The sequence below is a fragment of the Podarcis bocagei genome (genome assembly GCF_964188305.1).
Source record: "Podarcis bocagei genome assembly, chromosome: 4".
NCBI lineage: Eukaryota > Metazoa > Chordata > Lepidosauria > Squamata > Lacertidae > Podarcis > Podarcis bocagei.
Window position 1 is genome coordinate 44,646,157 of NC_138128.1, and position 21,192 is coordinate 44,667,348.

At 39.3% G+C, this 21,192-nt stretch overlaps 1 protein-coding gene across 1 annotated transcript in view; it reads right to left on the bottom strand.

The window, feature by feature from the left end:
- Window positions 1-6,110: 6,110 nt before the first annotated feature.
- The window catches only part of LCOR (ligand dependent nuclear receptor corepressor), a 58,266-nt gene continuing 43,184 nt past the window's right edge, over window positions 6,111-21,192 (bottom strand). Inside the window, exons 6-7 of the mRNA XM_081192256.1 lie at window positions 18,916-19,009; window positions 6,111-15,894 (exon numbers count right to left, since the gene is read on the bottom strand). Coding sequence (XP_081048382.1) covers window positions 14,925-15,894; window positions 18,916-19,009 — 1,064 coding nt within the window. The 3' untranslated portion in view covers window positions 6,111-14,924. The remainder of the gene's footprint in view (window positions 15,895-18,915; window positions 19,010-21,192) is intronic.

Here is a 21,192-nt window from a genome sequence, read left to right on the forward strand (position 1 = left end):
TAAAACATCACATGATGCCCGTATCCTATGCAAACAGAAGTTTTTAAGAGAAGATAAATATATGGATAACAATTAATTGCTGTTATGTGAGTAAAGCATTTGTTATTTATATAGATTTATATGCTAGCCTCATATTACTTATTATAACCCAGCCTAGAACTATGGCAAACAAAGCGGATAAGAAATACAAATAAATAAAATTATACAGTAGCTAAGGGTATAATCTGGGGTTCTCAGTGCAAAACAATGGGCAATACAGCACTCTCAGGCACCTGACTTGGTGCCCCCCAATCCTCCTGCCCTCTTAATTTTTTTAAATTTAGTTTTTTAGCTTCTTGGAGAATGTTGACTGTGTTTTTTTCTGTGTTTTATTTGCTTGGGGTGTACAGTGTTATGTCTGTGTTTTTGGGAGGGGGATTCACAGCATCTCCAGTTTTTTCTTGTGTGAAACTGGCACTTTATAGTGGCTACAACAGTTTATTCAATTTCCAAATGTGCCCTTTGACAAATAAAAGTTGAGGACTCCTACAAATGCCTTGAGTTATCTCTCATGATTAAGGCTACCCACACTAGACAAAAGGCACCATCAGTGCAGTGGCACAGGAAGGGGGTGCAGTGGGTGTGGCCCGCCCTGAGTGTCATCACTGAGGGGGTGACAAAGTGGCAAAAATATGTGTTTCTGGGTCACTACTGGGTGTGCCGCAATGCTCAGTCGTGCACATATTGAACGTGTGTAAATGGGGGCTGCCTGTACTGTACACAGCCACAGCCCCCCCCCAAACCCCAGTATCTACTTACTTCTGCATAGAATAGGATCTTAAGACCACTACCATGGTTGCCAGTTCATTTCTGGGCCCAATTCAATGTGTTCGTGCTTAAAACTGTAAATGACACAGGCCCCAATTTTCTGAAAGACTGCCTCATTCCCTATAGACCATGGGTAGGCCAACTAAAGCCTGCGGGCCAGATCAGGCCCAACTGCCTTCTGGATCCGGCCCGCAGATGGTCTGGGAATCGCCGCATGGATTGCCAGCACGTGCGTTCTTTCCCTCTCCCTCACAGGGCAGCGCCGGCAGCGCCTCCTCCCTCCCTTCTCCTGGCTTCTCCCCACCCTGCCTAGAGGAGAAAAGGGCTTGGGCTTTGTTGGTGCCAGCAGCAGCAGCGCTTGAGCAGCCGCCATTTTAAGCAGCCCCTCTCCGGAGCCCTTTGGCACGCTGCTCATCGTCCCCCCGTCGCTGCCAGCCCCTGCCGCTCACAAGACACAAGTAAGCAGCCACCGGGGCTCGTGGTGCTCTTGCATCATTCCCCCATCAAGTCTGAGGGACAGTGGACTGGCCCCCTGCTGAAAAAGTTTGCTGACCCCTGCTATAAACCATCTCAGGTGCAGCAACTTGTGGGCGGTGTAGCAGCCTCAGAAAGGACCTTCTCTGTGGTGGCCCCTAAGTACTTCTTCCCCACAGAGGTGTGTCTGGCACCTCTTTACCCTGACCTTTGACACTTGAGGTGTATATCTTAAGATGGACCTTATTTTGTCATTTTAAGTTGTCTTAAACCGTTTTTAATATGTTTTAAATGTTTTAACTCACCCTGGGACCTTAGATGAAGTGCAAGAATCCATCCATCCATCCATGAGAGTACCAGTAGACATGACTGCAGCAGAACCAAACAGGACAGAGTTCTGCTTTCTTTCACAAATTGAAACCAGTGCCAATAGGGGCTAATGGAATCCTTATTACTAGGACTATGCTAGAGTTGACTGAATTCTCTCAGAGAAAAATGCACTATTCAAATCTCAGCCTGGAAATTAGCACCATTTTCAGTGTTGTGCTGCTGAGTAAATTTGATGTTAAAGTTTATTTACATGCCTGAAACCTCACAATGCTATTTCAAAAGGATTGTGTGTGTGTGCATGTGAGTAAAACTAAAGGATTAAAGACAAAGATATAATGAAAGGGAAAAGTCACAGCAAGGTGCCTTAGCCAAAGGTAACAGCATGGCATGAAAATCATGCAGAGCCCTCCCTCCTCAGTTGACAGGGCAGTGAGGAAGGGAAATCCAGCCTTGACTTACCACCTGTATTATGTTATGTTGAAAGAAGTATATAGAGTTTCTCTACTGCTGTGCGATGAATTGAATGCAAATTATGCTCCTTGCAGCAGATGGAAGGATTTTGCTACCTGAAATAACAGCCACCTGAATTTTCTACTGCCTGTATTGCTCTTCCCCCTCCTCACCCACAGCACAGGAAGCTTTGCTAGTGAAATGAGCTGTTGTTGGGTCTTAAAATATTTCCAATTAGTTGAATCAAATATCTGGAGTCTACAGGCAAACACAGAGCTTAGCAATACAGTGAACAGAATGAAGTGCTGCCAGTTACTCTTGTTATGCAGAAATAAGTAGCATTTTTAACAAAATCACATTATTTGGGCTCGTATACAGGCATTTCAGGCATAGGTAGTACTAGGCCTGCTGTCAGGCTAGTTATTAATACTAACATCAAATCTTCAGCCTATGTGGCATATGAATCACTAAAGAAAATGGCTCCTCTGCTTGTTCTGCAGCCAGCAGCACCAACTGCTCCCACGCATGACTCACTAATAACAGCACACATATTGGGAAGTGAAACCCCACTAAACTCAGTCAGACTTCCTTCCCAGTAAAGGTGTTTAGATTCAGGCTGCTACAGTCAGCGCCTCCAGCTAAACCTATCGTGAGGGCTGCCACATTGAAAGGACTGGAAGGTTGTCATTCAAACAGAAATCCACTGGGCAAAGATTATTTTTTTTCCAAAATCCCATTTGATTTGCAAATAATAATTTTAAAAAATGAATTGTTTGGTGATCCAAGGACGTTGGAGGATGTTTGTGCAGGCAAACATGTTTCTTGCTTATACTGACCAAAACAGAAAGGATGAATTGTACACCACATCTCTTGGTTCAGTCGCACTTCCTAACTGGGTTCACTGCCGATTCGATAAGCTTGAAAGAAAACAGCCTAATTAACACAGGGATGAATCCAGACTTCACTCCTGTTGACATGCACATCCTCTGAGCAGAGTCCCACATCAGAGAACACTTTCTCTAGCAGAGTAACTTCTGCAGATTCCCTCTCCCTCTGCAGCCCCCAGTGCCACTGCCTACACTCTGCCGGAGTATTGGTGGGTACTCCAGAACAACATGGGAAGTGGTACTGGGAGCTCCAGGTGATGGAGAAATCTGCAAAGTTGGTTCATCCCATCCACCAGCAAGATCCCTCTGCTGAATCAAAACCCTTCCATGGATTGAGTCAGTCTCTCTGTCAACAGAAATTAAAGACAAATTTGCCTATTCCTAGTATGGATTACTTAGCTAAAATACAGTGTATAGATAATTAATTACACCTGGCCCACCAAGGCTTTAATTGTACTGTAGTAGCTTTTACCTATATGGATGCCCATATACATGGAAAGCCTGGCATTCCCCAGATGTGTATACAAAAGCACATACTGGCATATTTTTGCTTCCAAAATTCAGACTATTCCTGCAGTAAAGATGGGTAGAAGATCAGAATTTCATCCAGCAATTGAGAGCACAGATTGTTGCCAAAGTAGGTCAGCCTACTTGAACACTAATTGGTCAGAACTTCCCAGGAAGCAAGTGCACCCCATGTTATTTAGCTGAAAGGTAGAGCTGTTGCCAGTTCTTGTGCATTTGTTCTTGTGCATCTGGGAAACAACCTACCCAGACAACCCTCCTGAAAAGAGTCTAAGGCTGTGAGAGAGGAATCAATAGGTTTCCAATCCCTCTCCTAAAACAAAGTTTGGGAAGGGAAGAAAAGAATACTATGCTTCAAGGTGTTAAGAGCAATGTTTAGGTAAAAGGAAGAATGTCCTTACTCCCCCTCCCCCCCAAAAAAATTCATGGGGTGCCACCATGTTTAGTTAGGGCAATAGGGCAGACCGCACAATTTCAAAAGCAACTTACACCGCCACATTGGATCTGTGATGGACCGAAGGTTTGAGAGAGAGGTGAATTAGTAAAGGACTGTGTGTAGTAAATGCATATGGGGAATATATCGGCGAAAGAACTGTACTCCAACTTGACAGATCTTTAACACCTATATATAAACCACAATTCCCAAGATTCTGTGGCATTCTAATGTCACATTGAGAACAAAACTCTGGATGGGGACAGGCAAAGGGAAGGAGGGGTAGCTTTAGTTCTCAAAAGACTTTCATTGTATTTTGTGAGACAAACTAAATGGTCTACAGTCTGGAACACCGTCAAGAATAGATAGGCAACAGCAGGCTTAGCTCTCATGCCACTATTGGGCCCCAAGTAGTTCCCTTTAATTTCTCCTATATAAGTAAATATTGGATGTTCATTGAGAAGGAGGGAAATAAAACATTAAGACTTCTAGCCAGCTTTTGCAGTGCAGGCAAAACCTTTCACCCCTGACAATAATAACCTAGTGTCTACTGATACAGAATTGTGGGTGACACTGGGTTGCAATATACAGCTGCTGCCTACGTACAAGAGAACACACTATAATGATGAACATTCTGCAAGTAATTCATAATTTGCAAAGTGTCTATTAGGGACAGACAGAAGAAACTGTAGGAAGCTGGGATAAGTAATATTGTTATGCAGAAACATTATGCCTCTATGCAGCTACACTATGGAAAATGTGATACCCGGCAGAGGCAAGTCTTTTTGACCCTATAACAGTGTACAACTGACCATGTCTAATCAGGAGTAGGTCCTATTGAATTCAACAGGGCTGACTCTCAGGGAGTAATCTTAGGACTGCAGCCTTAAGTTTCTCAGAGGAAGCAATTCCCCTCCTCTCACAATGGACTAGTCGATTAAAAGTCCACTTATGATGGCCCATAGAATTTAAAGAGAGTTGTTGAAAATGAAGCCTTTTTCTGTCCACATAGCCTTGCCCTTGGTTGTGTTTGTTGCTGATGGAAAGTGTGTGACAAAGGAGGATCCCAAAAACTTGCACATATGTAATGACTTGAGAACTCAGCAAACTACACAGCTGAGGTAGTTAAGAGTGCATATTAATAGGAATATGAGATTAGAAGGAAAGTGCTGTAAATGAATCATTGTGAGTGAAATATAGGATGGTGGAAAGGTTGTTTATAAAAAGTACAGGCATCACTAATATGGCCTTCTAACCAGCAGCTGCCGAAAACCATAGATCTACTTCTTTGACTGACTTGGGGGAGACCAGACTATGTAGAAAGGCCCTATAACACTGATTTCAAATCAATGCCTAGTGGCAGCATTGTGCTACACGTAAGCCATATGCAAAAGGGATTAACCTTTTATCCAGACATGTACTGTGTTGCTCAAGACTTTTGTCTTGCCCATATAAAGGCTCTTAGCAATTACAATTACAATATTTCACAGTGTCTGTGGTTAGATTCAGATATTCATTTTTGAAAGAATGTAGCAAACACAAGTTCACACATTATTTTCATATGGTGTTAATTTCTTCTGAACATGCTCCCATGTGGCAGGCCTGAGATTTAGCATACCTCGGATAAAATGAAAACATACTGTATCTAGTAATGATACCTCACTACACTGAAAAGAGCATTCGGAAGAACCACAAGGAAGTGAAAGGTAAAAGACACCTTGTGGTGACATTTCCTCATTTGGTACAATTTATTTTTAAATCTTGCATCCCAGTTCTATATAGGAGCTTCAAAAGAGCTAAGAATAAAAAAGATAAAACAATTCAATTTAATCAATTCATGTAAAAAGTTAACTCAACTACTAAAACTGATACAATAACAGTTTAGATGAATCAAAACCATAATAGTGGACTATGTCATTGGATAGTGCTATATTGCTAGATAATAAACCTACACATCAGCTAATCATTAAAAGGTGGCCAAAGGAGGGAACTGAAAATGTGGCTGAGAGGTAGTTACTGCATGACAAGAGTACATTTTTACATTCATGAGCATCTGCTCTGCTACTCAAATACAAAACACAGCTTTATTTGTATATATAAACATATATCGACCCACCCTGGTACTCCACTGAAAGAAAGCATCACAAGGAAACAGAACCATAGATATTTTAAAAAGACACTTTAGAAACCAGCGCTTTGAACCATTCAAGTTTTCACAACAAAATTTATTAGAAGAATAGTGGTTCTGAAAAGTCTAGCATCCAGTGAAAACTACCATACACGTTACAGCTGGGAATGTGTTTTCAAAATGACATGGCCAAAGAATACAACAGGGCTGTTAAACCCTTACACATGCACAACGAGAGAATCAGCGCTTTTGACATACAATGCAAAAAAAAAAAAAAAGTGGACCACGTGAATTAAAAATTTATAAGTACTTATCACATACATTAAGACACAGCTTATTTAGTCCAGTCAAAAAATCAGAACTGCATTAAAAATTAAATGTAGTGCAATCAAACCAAAACCTTAATTTGTGATCATAAGTGCTCTACTACATAAAATGTTGATCATAGCAAGGAACAAAAAAGTTCAAATCACACAGTACAAAAAAAATCTGTAAATAAATACAAACTACAGTACAAGAGAAATATTAAATTATACAATTCCGTCAAACTGTAAACAGTATATTGAAATGAGGTCCATAGATTAAAAAGGGGGTTCCTGCTTTATTTTTCCATGACACTTGTACTTTTAGAGGTCTGTGAAAAATGCCATTTTTCCATACTCTACATAAATAGAACTTTCTAAGGTGTAAAGCATCAAATAATAAAGCAGAGGCATTGCTGACGCACAGTTACGGTGAAATTAATGCTGGTGCGAGCAGCAGGCTTTATTTTAATGTGTTACACACATGCTCAGCAAACAGACCCACCACTACAGGCGTGAAATGCCAACACACTCACAATTAGTGCGCGGCACAAGAGGTGACACGCCCGACAAGGAGCATAAAGGTAGGCGCAATCATGTGCTCCCACAATCTATGTGCTGCTGCTGATTATTTGAAAGTTTTACACTCTTGCCATAAAACACCAACTTTGGCAGAAGGGTTACTAATAAACTCAAGCCCATCTGGCCCATTGGCTTCCATCACAGTGGCCAGTGCACAGAATTCCTAGAGACATTGCATAACTAGAATGTAGAGGTCAGACACCCAAGGGCCAGGGCTCAAGTTTAGAAGTACCTGGGATGAAGGAGAAACCACAGCCGTACTGAGAAGCTGCCCCTGTTCCATTTACAGGGACAGCCAGGAATGTATTTGACATTAGCTGTGCTGGCTTGGTAGTGGCATTTTTAAATATATACGTTTAAGATTACATATATAATATATATGTATATAACATAATACACATACTATAGATAGAAATTTCTTACAATACATAATTATCAGGAACCCCCATGCGATCTTGCTCAGTAGTAATAACTGAATATACAGAATGCCACTACGTGTCTGAGGCACTGCGTGCTGGAGAGTAATATGCAGCTTTAAAATCCGTTTGGCTGAGTTATACCTGGATACCTGAACTGAGTTTAAGTTGACATTCATCAAGGATGTGCTATTAGCACATCAAAAGAAAAGCAAAAACAAAATACAAGTCACTGCTAGGTTTAAGAATAGTGTACAAGTACCTGAATTGAGTGAGGGTAGTGTGTAAACTGTCCCTGAGGGTTTTCAAACAGTGTGTGTACAAGCTGGAATCCTAAGCACGTTAGTTTATAACTTACACTGCGGACTGATAAAATACCAACATTTGACAATTTAACAAGTGGAGGTTAGAAAGAGTTATGAGCAAACACTCAAAACATATTTATACATGTTTAAGCAGCAGTAAGCTGCTGTAAGCAAAAATCCCATGGATATAACCACCCAATGGGACTCTGAGAGGCTGCAGTCTGTAATCTGTTTTTCTGATGCTAGGGCATATGACAGCCGCCATCTACCCTCTCTCAACAAGTAAAGAAGTTTCACCTGCTAATGTAGAATGCACCTAGTTACAGACTAGCAATTCAAGATTAGATTTTTAATCAAAGACTTTCCTATTACATACTAAAATCCCTTAAGATCACTAATGCTGGTATGCTAATCTAGTTAGTTTTTTTTTTTTAATTTCCCCCTTCATTTAAGAAATATACCATTCGACAACTTAAACATTAAGATCCATTTTCAGTCCTCTGATGTAAAAAGCATGTCAGTGAATTTATATTAAAAATTTACATGGTAAAAAGGCTTGAATTTCAGCCAAAGATTCTAAATACTGCTCATTCCCTGAAGACAAAAGGGAGAGAGAGAATCCCTACCCATTTTCCTAGTGATATACTTTCAAACTGAGCACTACACAATGGTCTAAAACTATTCTTCATTTGGGAAACTTTACCTAGCCTCCCCCATTTAGATCCCAAACCTTAAAGCCCTGAAATGGTCTACTGAAATGTTTAATTAAAATATCATGTGAGTACACCCAGAAGCTGCCTGAACATTATAAAATTCCTGGACTGAAACTTTTACAGTACCTTAGACTCTGAAGACCAGATAAATTAAGACTCTAGTTGTAACAGTAAAAGTGCTGAAAGGTCCCTTTTCTGTCTTTTTTTTAAAAAACAACAACAACAGGTCAGACAAGTGCTTTAATGGTCTATCTATCTTTCTATCAAGTCTGTAAAGGTCTGATGAGTGTAGCACCAAATGTGAGGTACATTAGAGGCTGAAGTGGCATGTCCACAATTTTAGAGTGGGAGAGGAAATACTTAAGTCAGATTTTTATAAACTAGCGACCAAAGACGCAATGTATTTATTGTATAGAGAGATGGAACATCTAATCTTCTAAGGATCTTTTTTAAAAAAAACTTTGTATTAATAAAAACGGATTGTGCAATCAGGTTAATAATTTGAGAATTTTATAATGAATGTTTTCAGGCCATTACCTAATTGCAGGTAATTTTGCAGGCTTGAAAATATTACTGACTTATACAAACTGACTAAATCAAATCTAGATATCTGTCAGAAAGATGCTGCAGTGGCCAACAACTTGAGTTTTTATTTCTCTGGAATTTTGAGTGCATCTGTGGATTATTTTAGGTGCCTACATAGATTCATCCACAAATTTGCAAAAAGTAACATTACAATACTTGTTACATCCAATTAAACTGCATCTGCATAATTTTAGACTTCAACAAAAGCTTGCTCACTTGCAAAATTTCAGTTTATGACTAGATATTCTATGGTGTATTTCCAAGGAAGTTGCCAAGTTCTACATTTGAGAACTCCATAAGGCTAAAGGGCCAAAAGACGCACATCTCTAAATCCTTCCCTCTCTTCCAAGCCCTAGATCAGGCCCAGACCCTGGTCAGTCTGCAGCTCCTTCCTTCTGCCTATCAGCCCACGATGTCAGAGGCCCAAATATCTACAACTGCATTCTTCTCTTTGTCTCCTTTGGACCTAATGCGAAGCTGCAAGCTTTTGATGGAAGGAGTGAACAGAAAATCTCTATCTCTAGTACACCAAATTCTCCATCAGTGATTTTCTGTTCACAATCTTGAACTGCCCAGATTTGGCCAACCCTGGTATATATCACGACAATTTAACAAACTGTTCACTTATCAAAAAAACTTGGAAAGCACAGATATAATGACCATATTTGGGCATAATGTTAAACTATGGTTTAGTATTATGCGAATGAGCCTCACCTCCTGTCGGGCTCATGTATTTCCTCTCCTCATTCCTGCTGCACAGCAGGGAAGAATTTAAAAGCTTTGGTTTGCTTTTAGTTAAGTAGGGTGTGCCGCTTCATCCTAACTGGGGATTGTTGTCTAACACTAACTTTGGCTAACGTCACGAAGCCAGGTACTTAACTCATGGTTTGAAAGTGGCTTATTTTTAAACTAACCAGTCTGTGTTGAACCACAAACCCTAGCTTGAATGAAACATACCACAGTTAACTAAAACCAAAAGCAAATGTTTCTGAGCTCCTTCTGTAGAAAGTGTGGAGAGAAGGAGAGAACATGCGAATTTAGAAGGAGACTAGACTTGTTAAAATGGTGCTAAATCACAGTGTTTTAAAATTCAACTATGAAAGCCATTAGACACCCATGTGTTATAAAAGCCAACTGCAAAATGTGTAATTTGCAGACAGCAGGGAAGTTGATTTTTTTAATTACATTTCTGAAACTGCGAGGGAGAAATGCAAAACATGCCTGATCCACAAAGAATGGACACCCTATAACTTCCTAGAAGCACCTATTTTTTTGCCTGAAAACATATGGAAAAAAATATTTTTATGTCAAGTTTATCTTTTCAAGACTGCCCAAGTCCTTCAAGCAGCCTTGGCTAATATGTGAACCATTCCACTATGGGGCTGAAAGCTAGACTTTTAAAAGTTTCTGTTTTAGAGTTCTAGCAAAGTGCTTTTGGATAAGAAAGGGGGATGCTAGGAATGCTTCCCCAACCCACTCAGGTCCCATGCCTTTATCCTCTTTATCACCTCTGAGACACTCAGAGACTTTAGGAAGATTTCATCCTAAATTTATTATACATGGAGGGTGGAATCTGCTTTTCCCTGTCAACACCTCAATTAAATTTGACTCCCTTTCCATTTTTTTGGCTTGCTAAGGAGCTTACCATGAGACATCAATAGCATGATGTCAATGAGATCACAAATACAGCCAATGTGTGGAGGTTTTCATGGGAAAACATTTTTTTTTAAAAAAAATGCATAAATAATTCCTGACAGTTTCTGAGCAATCATGGTGTCATCTGAGATCATAGTTCAAACTGCCTCATCATTTGTCAATATGCTTTGGGGTAAGCCACAGGAAACAAAGCAGACCTGAACCACTACCATGTTTATAAGGTACATCTCATTCTTAAAGGATAATGAAAATTTATTTCAGATTTGCATTAGAAAATATTTAAGAAAACATTCAGACTAGGCCTTTCCTTTGGAGGCAGAGCAGCAGGCAGTATGGAGCAGTCCTAGGGCCATACAGAAGCAAGGGCATATTCTTGGGGCATTTGGCTAATGCAAGAAGAGGATCTTCGTGCCCCTGGAGGAGTTATCTTTCAATTCTTTTAATAAACTCAGGAGTTTGGAGATTATATATATGTATATATATATATAGTAAGGGCAACAGTCCAAACCCTACAACTTCCATTCTTTATAGCTGTAGTGAAAACAAAAAGGCCTGGGGCACAGAAAATGAGGTTCTAGAATGGCTGACAGAGGTAATAGTGTATCAGATCGCCAGGAAAGAGCTTTTATATTTTACAGATCCAAGTAAAAACTGATACATTTTCTACACACTGGGCTCGCTCCACAGAACTGCACAATAATTAACTCCACACTTGTACCCCTACAACACTAAGCCTTACTCATCTGTATAACCTGCTGTAGCAAAAGGTCACCAAGCAACATCTAAATTCCAGTACAATAGTGAACTTGATTTTAAACGTTACACAAACACACTCTAACATTAGTCTTCTAGGCTGGGAGTAGAGGGAGAACCTATCCTTCATGATACCTGGTCTGTATAAGCAGAGGCTGCCACAAATACTGTTCACAGTTTCATTCTGTCATCCAGGTGCACATGACACCATCAACAGATACACAATAATTCCACCAAATTTTGGTTCTGGATCTAACACACATGTGATCAAAATGTCCAGTTCTTCCTCCCAAAGACTTCACCATCTCTGGAGCATTGCACTTGGCTTGTCCCCTTAATATGCTCTCAAAAACGACAGGGAAAACAAGGCCTAAGCCCTATGTCTTGCGCAAGTTACATGAGCATCCATTTACTGGAAAACAGGAGAAAACAAGGCTTCTCTTACAAAGACAGCAGCGAACCACATCTTCCCACATCAAACTATGGTCAGTTGAGGATTTTGGCCATGCAAACTTCTGTTCAGCAGAAAATTAAGCATGCTAATGGATAAACACTGATTTCATTTTTTCCTAACAGCAAAGATGCTTCCAAATGCTACTCAAAGCTGCACCAAAGGCGTCTGTCAGAGCAGTCTTACTTCAGTGAATCACTTAGGATCTAGAGTGAGATACAGTCACAGGATGAGCCACCTGGGCAAAAACAGGTGAGATGAAGTCTTAAACAAAAGTTAAACATTAAAAAGGTGCACCTGAATATTACAGACTAAGTTTACAAAACCTACAATAAGGTAAAATATAGATATATTTATATCTTTTGAATATTCAGCAGCTTTTTGTTTATTTTTGAGAGGCTTCTGAAATTTTAGAAAGGGACAACTAACTAATTTCAACCATGCTTCACAAAACAATAATGGCTATTTTATATTGCAATTACGAAAGTAATGCAATTAGTGCTTTAAAAATAACCTACTTTTTCCTTTTCTTTTTTTAAGCAGAGACCTTTTGAGGAAATATGGTTGTTCCAAAGCTTCTGGGATTTTTTTTTTACCTGAATAGGAAGTGATCACAGATATTAAGTGTTATATTTCAAAGCTTTGCAGATAGGAATCTTACAATCGTCAGGTCCCAGGACTTTTATCTGAGAAAATTAAGTGTTTGGTTGTTTAATTCATTTTCTAACCAAAGCAATAAGAATACGCAACTATCACTATCTATTTACAGTTCTCAACCTATGGTCTGAAATGACGTACAAGTAGTTCTCTTTCTAAACTGCAGCATTAAAGGGTAGGCACACCATTTTTCTGCTGCACGATTGTCATCCACTTAATGATACACATAGAAAATATTTAGGTAAGTAAAATGAGCACTCCACATACACTATGACAAGGTTTTACGGAACTCAACTCATACATCACTTAAATAAAAACAGCCACAAAAGGTTAAACCTCTGACAGTAAAACTCTATGCAAGTGTTACACTTCTAGCTTGCAGCAAATCTTCTCCCACACTTTCAATAGCAGATGAAACCACAAATTTAAAACAGTGCATTTTTATTGCAATTTCCAGAAAAACTGGAGTATATTGCAGAGTTTCTACACCACTATGGAGCTTCAAACAGGTTTCTGTACTGAGATGACACCTAGATAGCTAAAGGAACTCTGCTTTTGAGTATGGAAACACATTAAGCTACCAAAACAAAAAGAAAAGTCTAAGAACAGTAGTACAAAGCATATCTGGGCCAAAAGCCCAGTCTCTCTCAAGAATGAGAAGTGCATATTTAACACGACAGCAATGGTGTGCCTAACCTTTGAATACAGTGGGTTACTGGGAAGCAATCAACCAATCAAGAAGGCCAACTCAATTAATTGCCCCCAAATTCAAGCAGCAGCCCTGGGGCTATCTAGGCCTTCTTCCTATGAATCTTAGCATCCACTTTCAGTCATTAACACAGGATAACTAATTAAGAACAGTGCTCAAATGATGTCTCACATACAAATTCCATTGCCTCTTTTGGTTGTGCAAAGCAGTAGAGTGGAGTCTTACCAATCTTTTGCACAGCTAAGATTAAATTGTTTCTCTACCCAAAGAACCATTAAGTCTGATTCAGTGAAGCTGCAAGTCCAGAAAGCTTTATTTAAAGCTTAACATGTAAGAGTGTTCAGATGCCTCTGCAACTAACAAGACTGAACTGTGGATTTAGGAGTGCTAGTGGTGATCTGCCTATGCGAGTGTGTGCTAGTCCCCTATTAAAATCAATAGTGGATGAAATAAAAACAGAAATTCAGGATATGCAAGCACATTTCCTGCTACTGGCAACTGTAGTATTTAAAAAGGAAACACCCATTGGGTGTTCAACCCTGACAGTGTTACAACTAGATAAGATGCTCAGCCTAAGTCAGACCAGAGTGATCTGATAATGGGTTTTATTAAAATTTGTAAAAATTTCTTCCCTGAACATTAACATAGATCCTTCATTTACATGACTATTTAGGCAGACTATTGAGGTTGTATGTTTAGAGATCAGTTGGTTTGATGAGGATTTTTGTTTGTTTTTTGCCCAAAATTACAGTAAGCTGTTATATGTATTCCTGACTCCCAGAAGAGAGTTCTTTAAACGAGATGTTGGAAACGCACAGTTTAGCAAACTCAGAATCCAGTCTGTTAAAAAGCACGTAGGTCACAAAAAAGCCATTATTTTGTTAAAGTGAGGAATACCCTAGTATATCATTCAATGTACCCTGATGCTCCTGAATGGAGTGTTGAGATAAGGCTACATCCTCAAGCAGGCAAGCTGAACTCTCTCGCCTTTGCAAAAGAGCAAACACAATTACAGTGAAGGTAGTGTTCCAAAGGAATGAACCAAAGCATTCTGAAGGTAGTGTATGTAAGGTTCCCCCATCCCACTCCCACCCGCCCCGCCGGGTGAGCACTAAGCAGATTGCAAATAGTAAAGGAGGAGTTGAATTTAAAACAAAATGGCTCCGATTAGACCCAATTGACTAGGAATCCAATCACTAATCACTGAATTCAAAATGACTAGCCATACTTAAAAAGGTTAAACTCTCTTTCAAGCCAACTGGATCGAAGAAGAAAAAAACTGTGAAAGCCTAATTATAAGCAATTATCCAGTTTTTGTTTCACAAGTCTGGTACTAGAGCTCAAGAAAGTGATTTTTTTTAAAAGGCCATATGAAGAAAGCAAACCCAATAAAATAACTGAAAGTCCATGCAGGCTCAAGAGGCAAACAGTCCACTTCCATGTCTGCATTCTTTGTGAGGTAACTCAATTCTCTATAGAATATTAGAGAAACATGCAAAAGGCCAAAAAAAAATATCCCCCAACAACAAAACAAAACAAAAACACAAAAGAGGGCTCTAAGCCATTCCGGGCCAGAAAATTTACAAATATGCAACATTCAGAGCACCCTTTTCCCCCTGTGTCCACACAAGTCTTTGCTGAACTGCAAAGGAGCATGTCCTGCACCCAGTGACTGAAGAGGAGTTGGGTACATACAGCAGGAGTTGAACAATGCCATAGTGCTCACCCAGTTTATAATGTAATTGGCACTCTACAACATCCCTAATCATCCTTTGACTCATTCGCACTCTGTGCTGCCTCTCCCTGGGGATCTATCTCAAGCTTTACAGAGACATCCTGTCCCTCCGGCCGCATTAATTTCATTTTTTTCTTTGGAGGGTTTTTCAAAGTGCCCAGCCTCTCTTTCACTTTATATTCCAGGGTGCTATGGGGAATCCCATAAATACTCTGAGCTTTGGAGACGCTCATTTTCCCACTCATCACCACAGAGATCGCTTCTTCCAATATCTCACTGTTGTACTGTCTGTATCTGCCTCTTTTCTTCCGAGGTTGCTTAGAGCCAGGATCTCCCTCTTGATCAGAGGTGGGATATGGCTGTCCAGAGGTAGATTGCTCAGCATCTGAGCCCCAGGAGTCTGGTCCGGGATCCAGCAAGCTCCTTCTGTTTTGTTTCGGAAGGATAGCCCTTAACTTTTTACTAAGCGCGCTCTCCGTTTGTGAACCCATCACCAAAGAGCTATAGCTATACTGGTCGCCAGAACGTGACTCCCATGAAAGGTCCATGCCTCGAACTTGTGGTATCTTTAAATCCACAGGAGTTGAATGGCTCATGTCCTTTTTCCCATCCTGTTTAGTTTGAAGTGCCATTTTTTGAAAGGCTGAATTTTCTGTAAGAAAAGGAAGGTCACTGATGTTGCTGAGTGCACCGTTTCCCCTGAATTTCATTCGGGTGAAGTTGAATTCGTAGTGTGGTTTTGCCCAAGAAGCCTCCCTGGATAGTATCATGTGCTGTCCGTGATTCTGCAGCCCAGACGGCCCATGGCTGGCAGCTGTAGCATGCTGGTTTCTGCTCAGCAGTTCTTCGCTTATCTGCAGTGATCGAGCCAATGGAACTTTGAGAGATGTGGAGTGGCCAGACCCTTCCCTCGTTCCATCCTGCCAACTTCTCGGGGGCACCCCATCACCACTCCGAAGTCCCTCTGCATGGTGCTGGCTGGGTCTCCCAGGTCGCCTAATTGGATGGAAGGAAACTGATGTGAGCAGGACTTGCACAGGTAGGGAGGAATGGGTGAGGGGGCCACTCCTTTATTAGAAGACCTTGCTTGGGTAACATCACTTTTGTGGGTTTTTATTTTTATTTTTTTAAGTCTCAGCAGTCAGTTTTTTAAAAAATTGTTCAAAAATAAAGAGAAGCTTTTTGGGCAAAGAAAAACGAAACCTGTCAGCTGGTCTTTGGTTGGGTTCACAAAATCTTGGAGCAGAAAAGGCTTCGCGCAAGTGTCTGAAAATAGCATCTTAATTATAGATTAGAAAGGAATAATCATTTGCTAGAGTCTATTCACGACTGTATTACTAGTGTGACGTTACCACTAAACAAGTACAGTAATAAAAGAGTAAGCCAAGTGACAAAATGCAGCAAATTCAACACGCATACTCTCACACACCAGCCACCTGCACTTTTTATAAAATGCTGAAAGCTCTGGAGGGCATGGATTAACACTATATATGCTAAAGTTGCTGCTCAGCATCAAGAGCGCTCAGCAGAACTCAAAGGTGTTTGCTTATTTTGCATTAAACATTAGAACAGAAAAACGGAATGGTTCTCAAATAAAAATGTTGCACAAATTCAGACTCCAGTTCCTTTTAAAATTAATCATAAGTCACATAAATATCAATTTGATTCTGTTTTTCACATGCCTAGGTAAAGAAGCAGGATATTTTCTTGCCACATATGTATTATTTATTACGCTCTTTCCAACTTTACTGATTAAACAGATCCAGGTTAAATCTATTTTTTAAAAAGAGTATGATATACAGTCTAATCAGACTATCAATCTTGTTTTATGCACACAATTATTTCAATTCCTGTAAATAATATGAACAAAAAGTATGCAATGCATTCTTGGTACTTTGCTCATTAAGATGATTACTGTGTATATCCTATCTAGCAAACAGCCTTTATATATTCACAGACCCCTTTAACCTAGCCATCTGAGATATGTATTTTAGGACCCACCTTACTCTCTCTACTGTAATTTGTATTTCAATATTGTATTTTTACATTTTTGTAACCTGCCCTAGGACCTCATGATGAAGGGCAGGTAAGAAATCTAATCAACAACAACAATAACGACAACGACAACAACAACAACGTACAGAAGATTTGGATGCATAGCAAGGCAGAAGGAAGAACTTACATTCAAGTTTGGACTTCCTAATTCTTTAGCAAATGCCTATTAAACATTGCTCAGAATTTGAAGATTCTTAATTTGGTAACGAACAGTCCACATGAATTCTGAACAAGAACCACCCCAGTGTCAAGGGAAATAATAAATTTCTACCAGAACTTTAAACATGCATTGAATATTTCAGCTAGTTCTAAAACAGTGAATCGCTGTCCAGATATAAAGATTAACTAGCGCAGGCTTCTTCAAACTCGGCCCTCCAGATGTTTTGAGACTACAATTCCTATCATCCCTGAACACTGGTCCTGCTAGCTAGGGATCATGGGAGTTGTAGGTCAAAAACATCTGAAGGGCAGAGTTTGAGGAAGCCTGAACTAGCACTTTGAAAGACAAAGGGCAATAGTTAACTGGCATTTAACTTAACAGTACAAAGCAGAAACACATGCTGATCTCTTGAAGATGCTTTCAGTCAGCCATGTAGGAACACTTTTTTGTTTTAAATGCACAGAACCTGTTAGAATATTCAGAAAGGGAACAGAAATTGATATTCTCCTTCACAAGACAGTATTTAGAGTTCTGACATACAGGGTTAAGTAATATATCCATGTTGTGAGGAATTTAAATGTCTCTTTTGCAGTTATAAGTCAGTGACTGTCAACAATGGTTATTTTTATATCACTAGAAGTCCAGCAACTTGAAGATTATGTAATTCCACATCTATATTCAGCCGCTTAATATTCTAAAGGCTGATTAGCTTTAAAATTATACAAAAAATGTATTCTATCGCAGCATTTTAAAGTATCACCCCAAATTTCTTTATTCTCATGTATCTTCTCCCTATCAGCACATGCAACAAAAATACAAAGTTGATGGGATTGTATAACCTTCACCCAAAAAAATTTGCACCCAGAAACTGTCTACTAGTCTAATAATAGTATAGTATTTGGAATGTTTGAATTATTGAGTATTCATCTTGGAAACAGCTCCAAGGTAAGTAATTACAAATCTGTCATATATCTAATGAGCCATTAGAAAACAAATGGAATTATAGCACTGTACTATAATAGTAGGTTATACAAAAAAAAAAAAAAATCCTAACAAATATTTTACAATTCTTGCTCAACCACTATCTTTACTTTAGTGGCCTTGTCTAGTCATTCTGACTACTAAAGGAAACACTGTTTGGTTTGCTGATCTATTCAAACTAGGCAGCCATCATCCCATCCTATCAAAGGCTGAGATCGGGTTCAGATACTTATCAAGCCTCATGTGATCACCTGTGGGATGTGCATGGAACTACCAAAGGTTCACAACCCAACAAAGATCATGTGCAGCCACTGGTTGTATGACCTGATACCCCCATACATGAAGCCACTGAAACTGCATTGTGATAAAACTTTTTGACTCTCTACAATCATGAAAACTGCAGTAGTCATTTGTATAAGCTTCAAGGGGAAATGGTTGTTCATACAACTGGCACCCAACATAACCCCTGCCAAGTTGTTAGCCCCCTCATAGGCCCAATGCTCCCATAGTCAAATGCACAGGTGTGGCTGAGCATGTGAACAAAGTCAAAATAGTCAAATTTTTAAAAGGTTGAAAGATCATAGCTCTACATTTCATATATCAGGTACAAAACCAAAGTATTCCTGAAATGGAATTAATTTTTCAGTTGACTTCATATTTAAGGATTGGAAGAAGGTGTTTTAACAAGATGTAATTATACTCTGAAGGGTTAAATCAACCCTGTCTGTGGAAGCAATAAGGAAGAATTTGACCCTCAGTTTGTTGTTATGCAAATAACTTGAGGGGGGTTTTAGCTTAAAAATACTAATAATTTCCCTTACCCATTCCCAGGAGTAGCGGAGCAGCCAGGTGAATGGCTCAAGGAGGCGCTGCCTGCACATGGACTTTTCTTAGTGGACAGATCAAGTACTCCGTCTGCAGAGACATGAGAATTACTTGAGAATAGGAAGAAATTAATAAAACTAAACACACACAAACATACAACTTGGTAAGTTTTTATGGCTGAAACGCTGTCTCAGTTAATCCTGGGTTGCTTTGGAACTTCCTACTGAACCTCAACCAAAGTCTCTTGACATATCAGCCATTATTTTATTTTCTTTATTTTGTTTTGTTAAGGACATATCGATATGATGACTTTCATTCAATAAAATATTAATGGTAGATTAAACAGTATGAACACATTATATCTGAGAGCATAGAATGCAAGTTAATTTCAAAACATAGTTCTCTGTATATACTTCATAATGTCTGAAAAGTGGATCAAGTTACTTCTTTTTGAGCATGTATACTTCTTGTTATCCACCATACATTCATTAAGATGTAGTCAATGTATTGATAGTTTCAAGTAAGACACAAAGGAGAACAGGAAAGAAAAAAACATCTTAACAAGCAGAACCGAAGTTCATGTACCCATAAAAGAAAACTCAACAAGTGTTTAATTCAGGTACTACAAATAGGAGCAAGAGTGGAGAATTTATTGCCTTACAATTATTATTGCAAACAAACTGCAGCTTTCATATTAAGTATTTTCTGGGTACACTTCATTTTATTTAATATATTTATATTCCATCTTTAAATTTAGCAAAAACAATACAATTTAATGGGATAGCTTACAGGGCACTCTCCAAATGCTGTAGACTACAACTTCTATTATCCCTGACCACTGGCCATGTTGGCTGGGGTAATGAGAGTTGTACCCCACAATATCTGGAGTGCACCACTTTGGCTACCACTATTCTTGCTTTTTAAAAAGTGCTGCAGTCCAGATACTCAGTCCATGAGCTATTCAGTTAGAACAGAGATAACTAGTTCAGCAATGCTAGCCTTGCATGTTCCAAGGCAGTAAAGAAGATGCTAGAAAGTTATGTGACTGGATTTTTTAAAAGTCATGTAATAATATATTTTGCATTTATAAGTTAATTGTTAGCCATTAGTGGAAGACTAACTAGTAAGCTTGATGCAATCATTTTTTCTACACAAAGACTACTTACTGCCTATCTCCCATGAAGCTTAAGTATAAACATTCTTAAAAGCTGCACAATTCTGGAAGGTAACAAGCGTCTCCACCCCCATCGTTCTACCTGGACACTGAGGTCCAGCACCGAGGGCCTTCTGGCAGTTCCCTCACTGCGAGAAGCCAAGTTACAGGGAACCAGGCAGAGGGCCTTCTCGGTAGTGGCGCCTTCCCTGTGGAACACCCTCCCACCAGATGTCAAAGAGAACAACAACTACCAGGCTTTTAGAAGACATCTGAAGGCAGCCCTGTTTCGGGAAGCTTTTAATGTTTGATGTATTATAGTATTTTAATATTCTTTTGGACGCCGCCCAGAGTGGCTGGGGAAGCCCAGCCAGATGGGCGGGGTATGAATAATAAATTATTATTATTATTATTATTATTATTATTATTATTATTATTATTATTATTATTATTACTTGTTATTACTAACAACTTTTAAGAGGTAGCCAGTGGGAAAGAGGAAGGGTAAGTGGTGGAAAGTGTAGTTACCAGACAATTTGCCAACGTGTAAATTTACAGATGCCCGCATCCTACAAGCAGGATAGATTCTCTCTTCTTTTTCTTAATAAGCTGGGTAGATTCTCAATGAATTATTGCTGTGTTTCATATAACACCTAAACTCTCAAGGGATCCAACTCCATTCCCAGCATATGGAGTATACAGCAACTTCTAATGCACACAGGAACTCACTTTTTAGCAACTGCAGCTCAGTGAAACAGTGTCTCCTTTTCTAGCAAACAAGTAACAAGCTATGGTTGTACAGACCACCTTTAAGACTCTTATCCAGAACTTTATTATGAATCTAAATCTTTCTGTTCTCTCCTCCATCAAAACAGTTTTGGAACTGTTTCAAGTCTGTTTGTAACTACATTATTAGTACAGTTAATGAGGTTTGTTAATATTTGCTGTCCATGCCTTTATATGGTAAAATGTACTATTTGGCTCACAGAAATGGAAAAGTTCACAATTATTCAAAGCAATGTTATTTAAAGCAAACCTAAATTTCAAGATCATCTATACTGTTTAACAATAAAGAATATTTAGTTTTTCAACATGTATTTTTGCAATTTAAGGGGCCAGA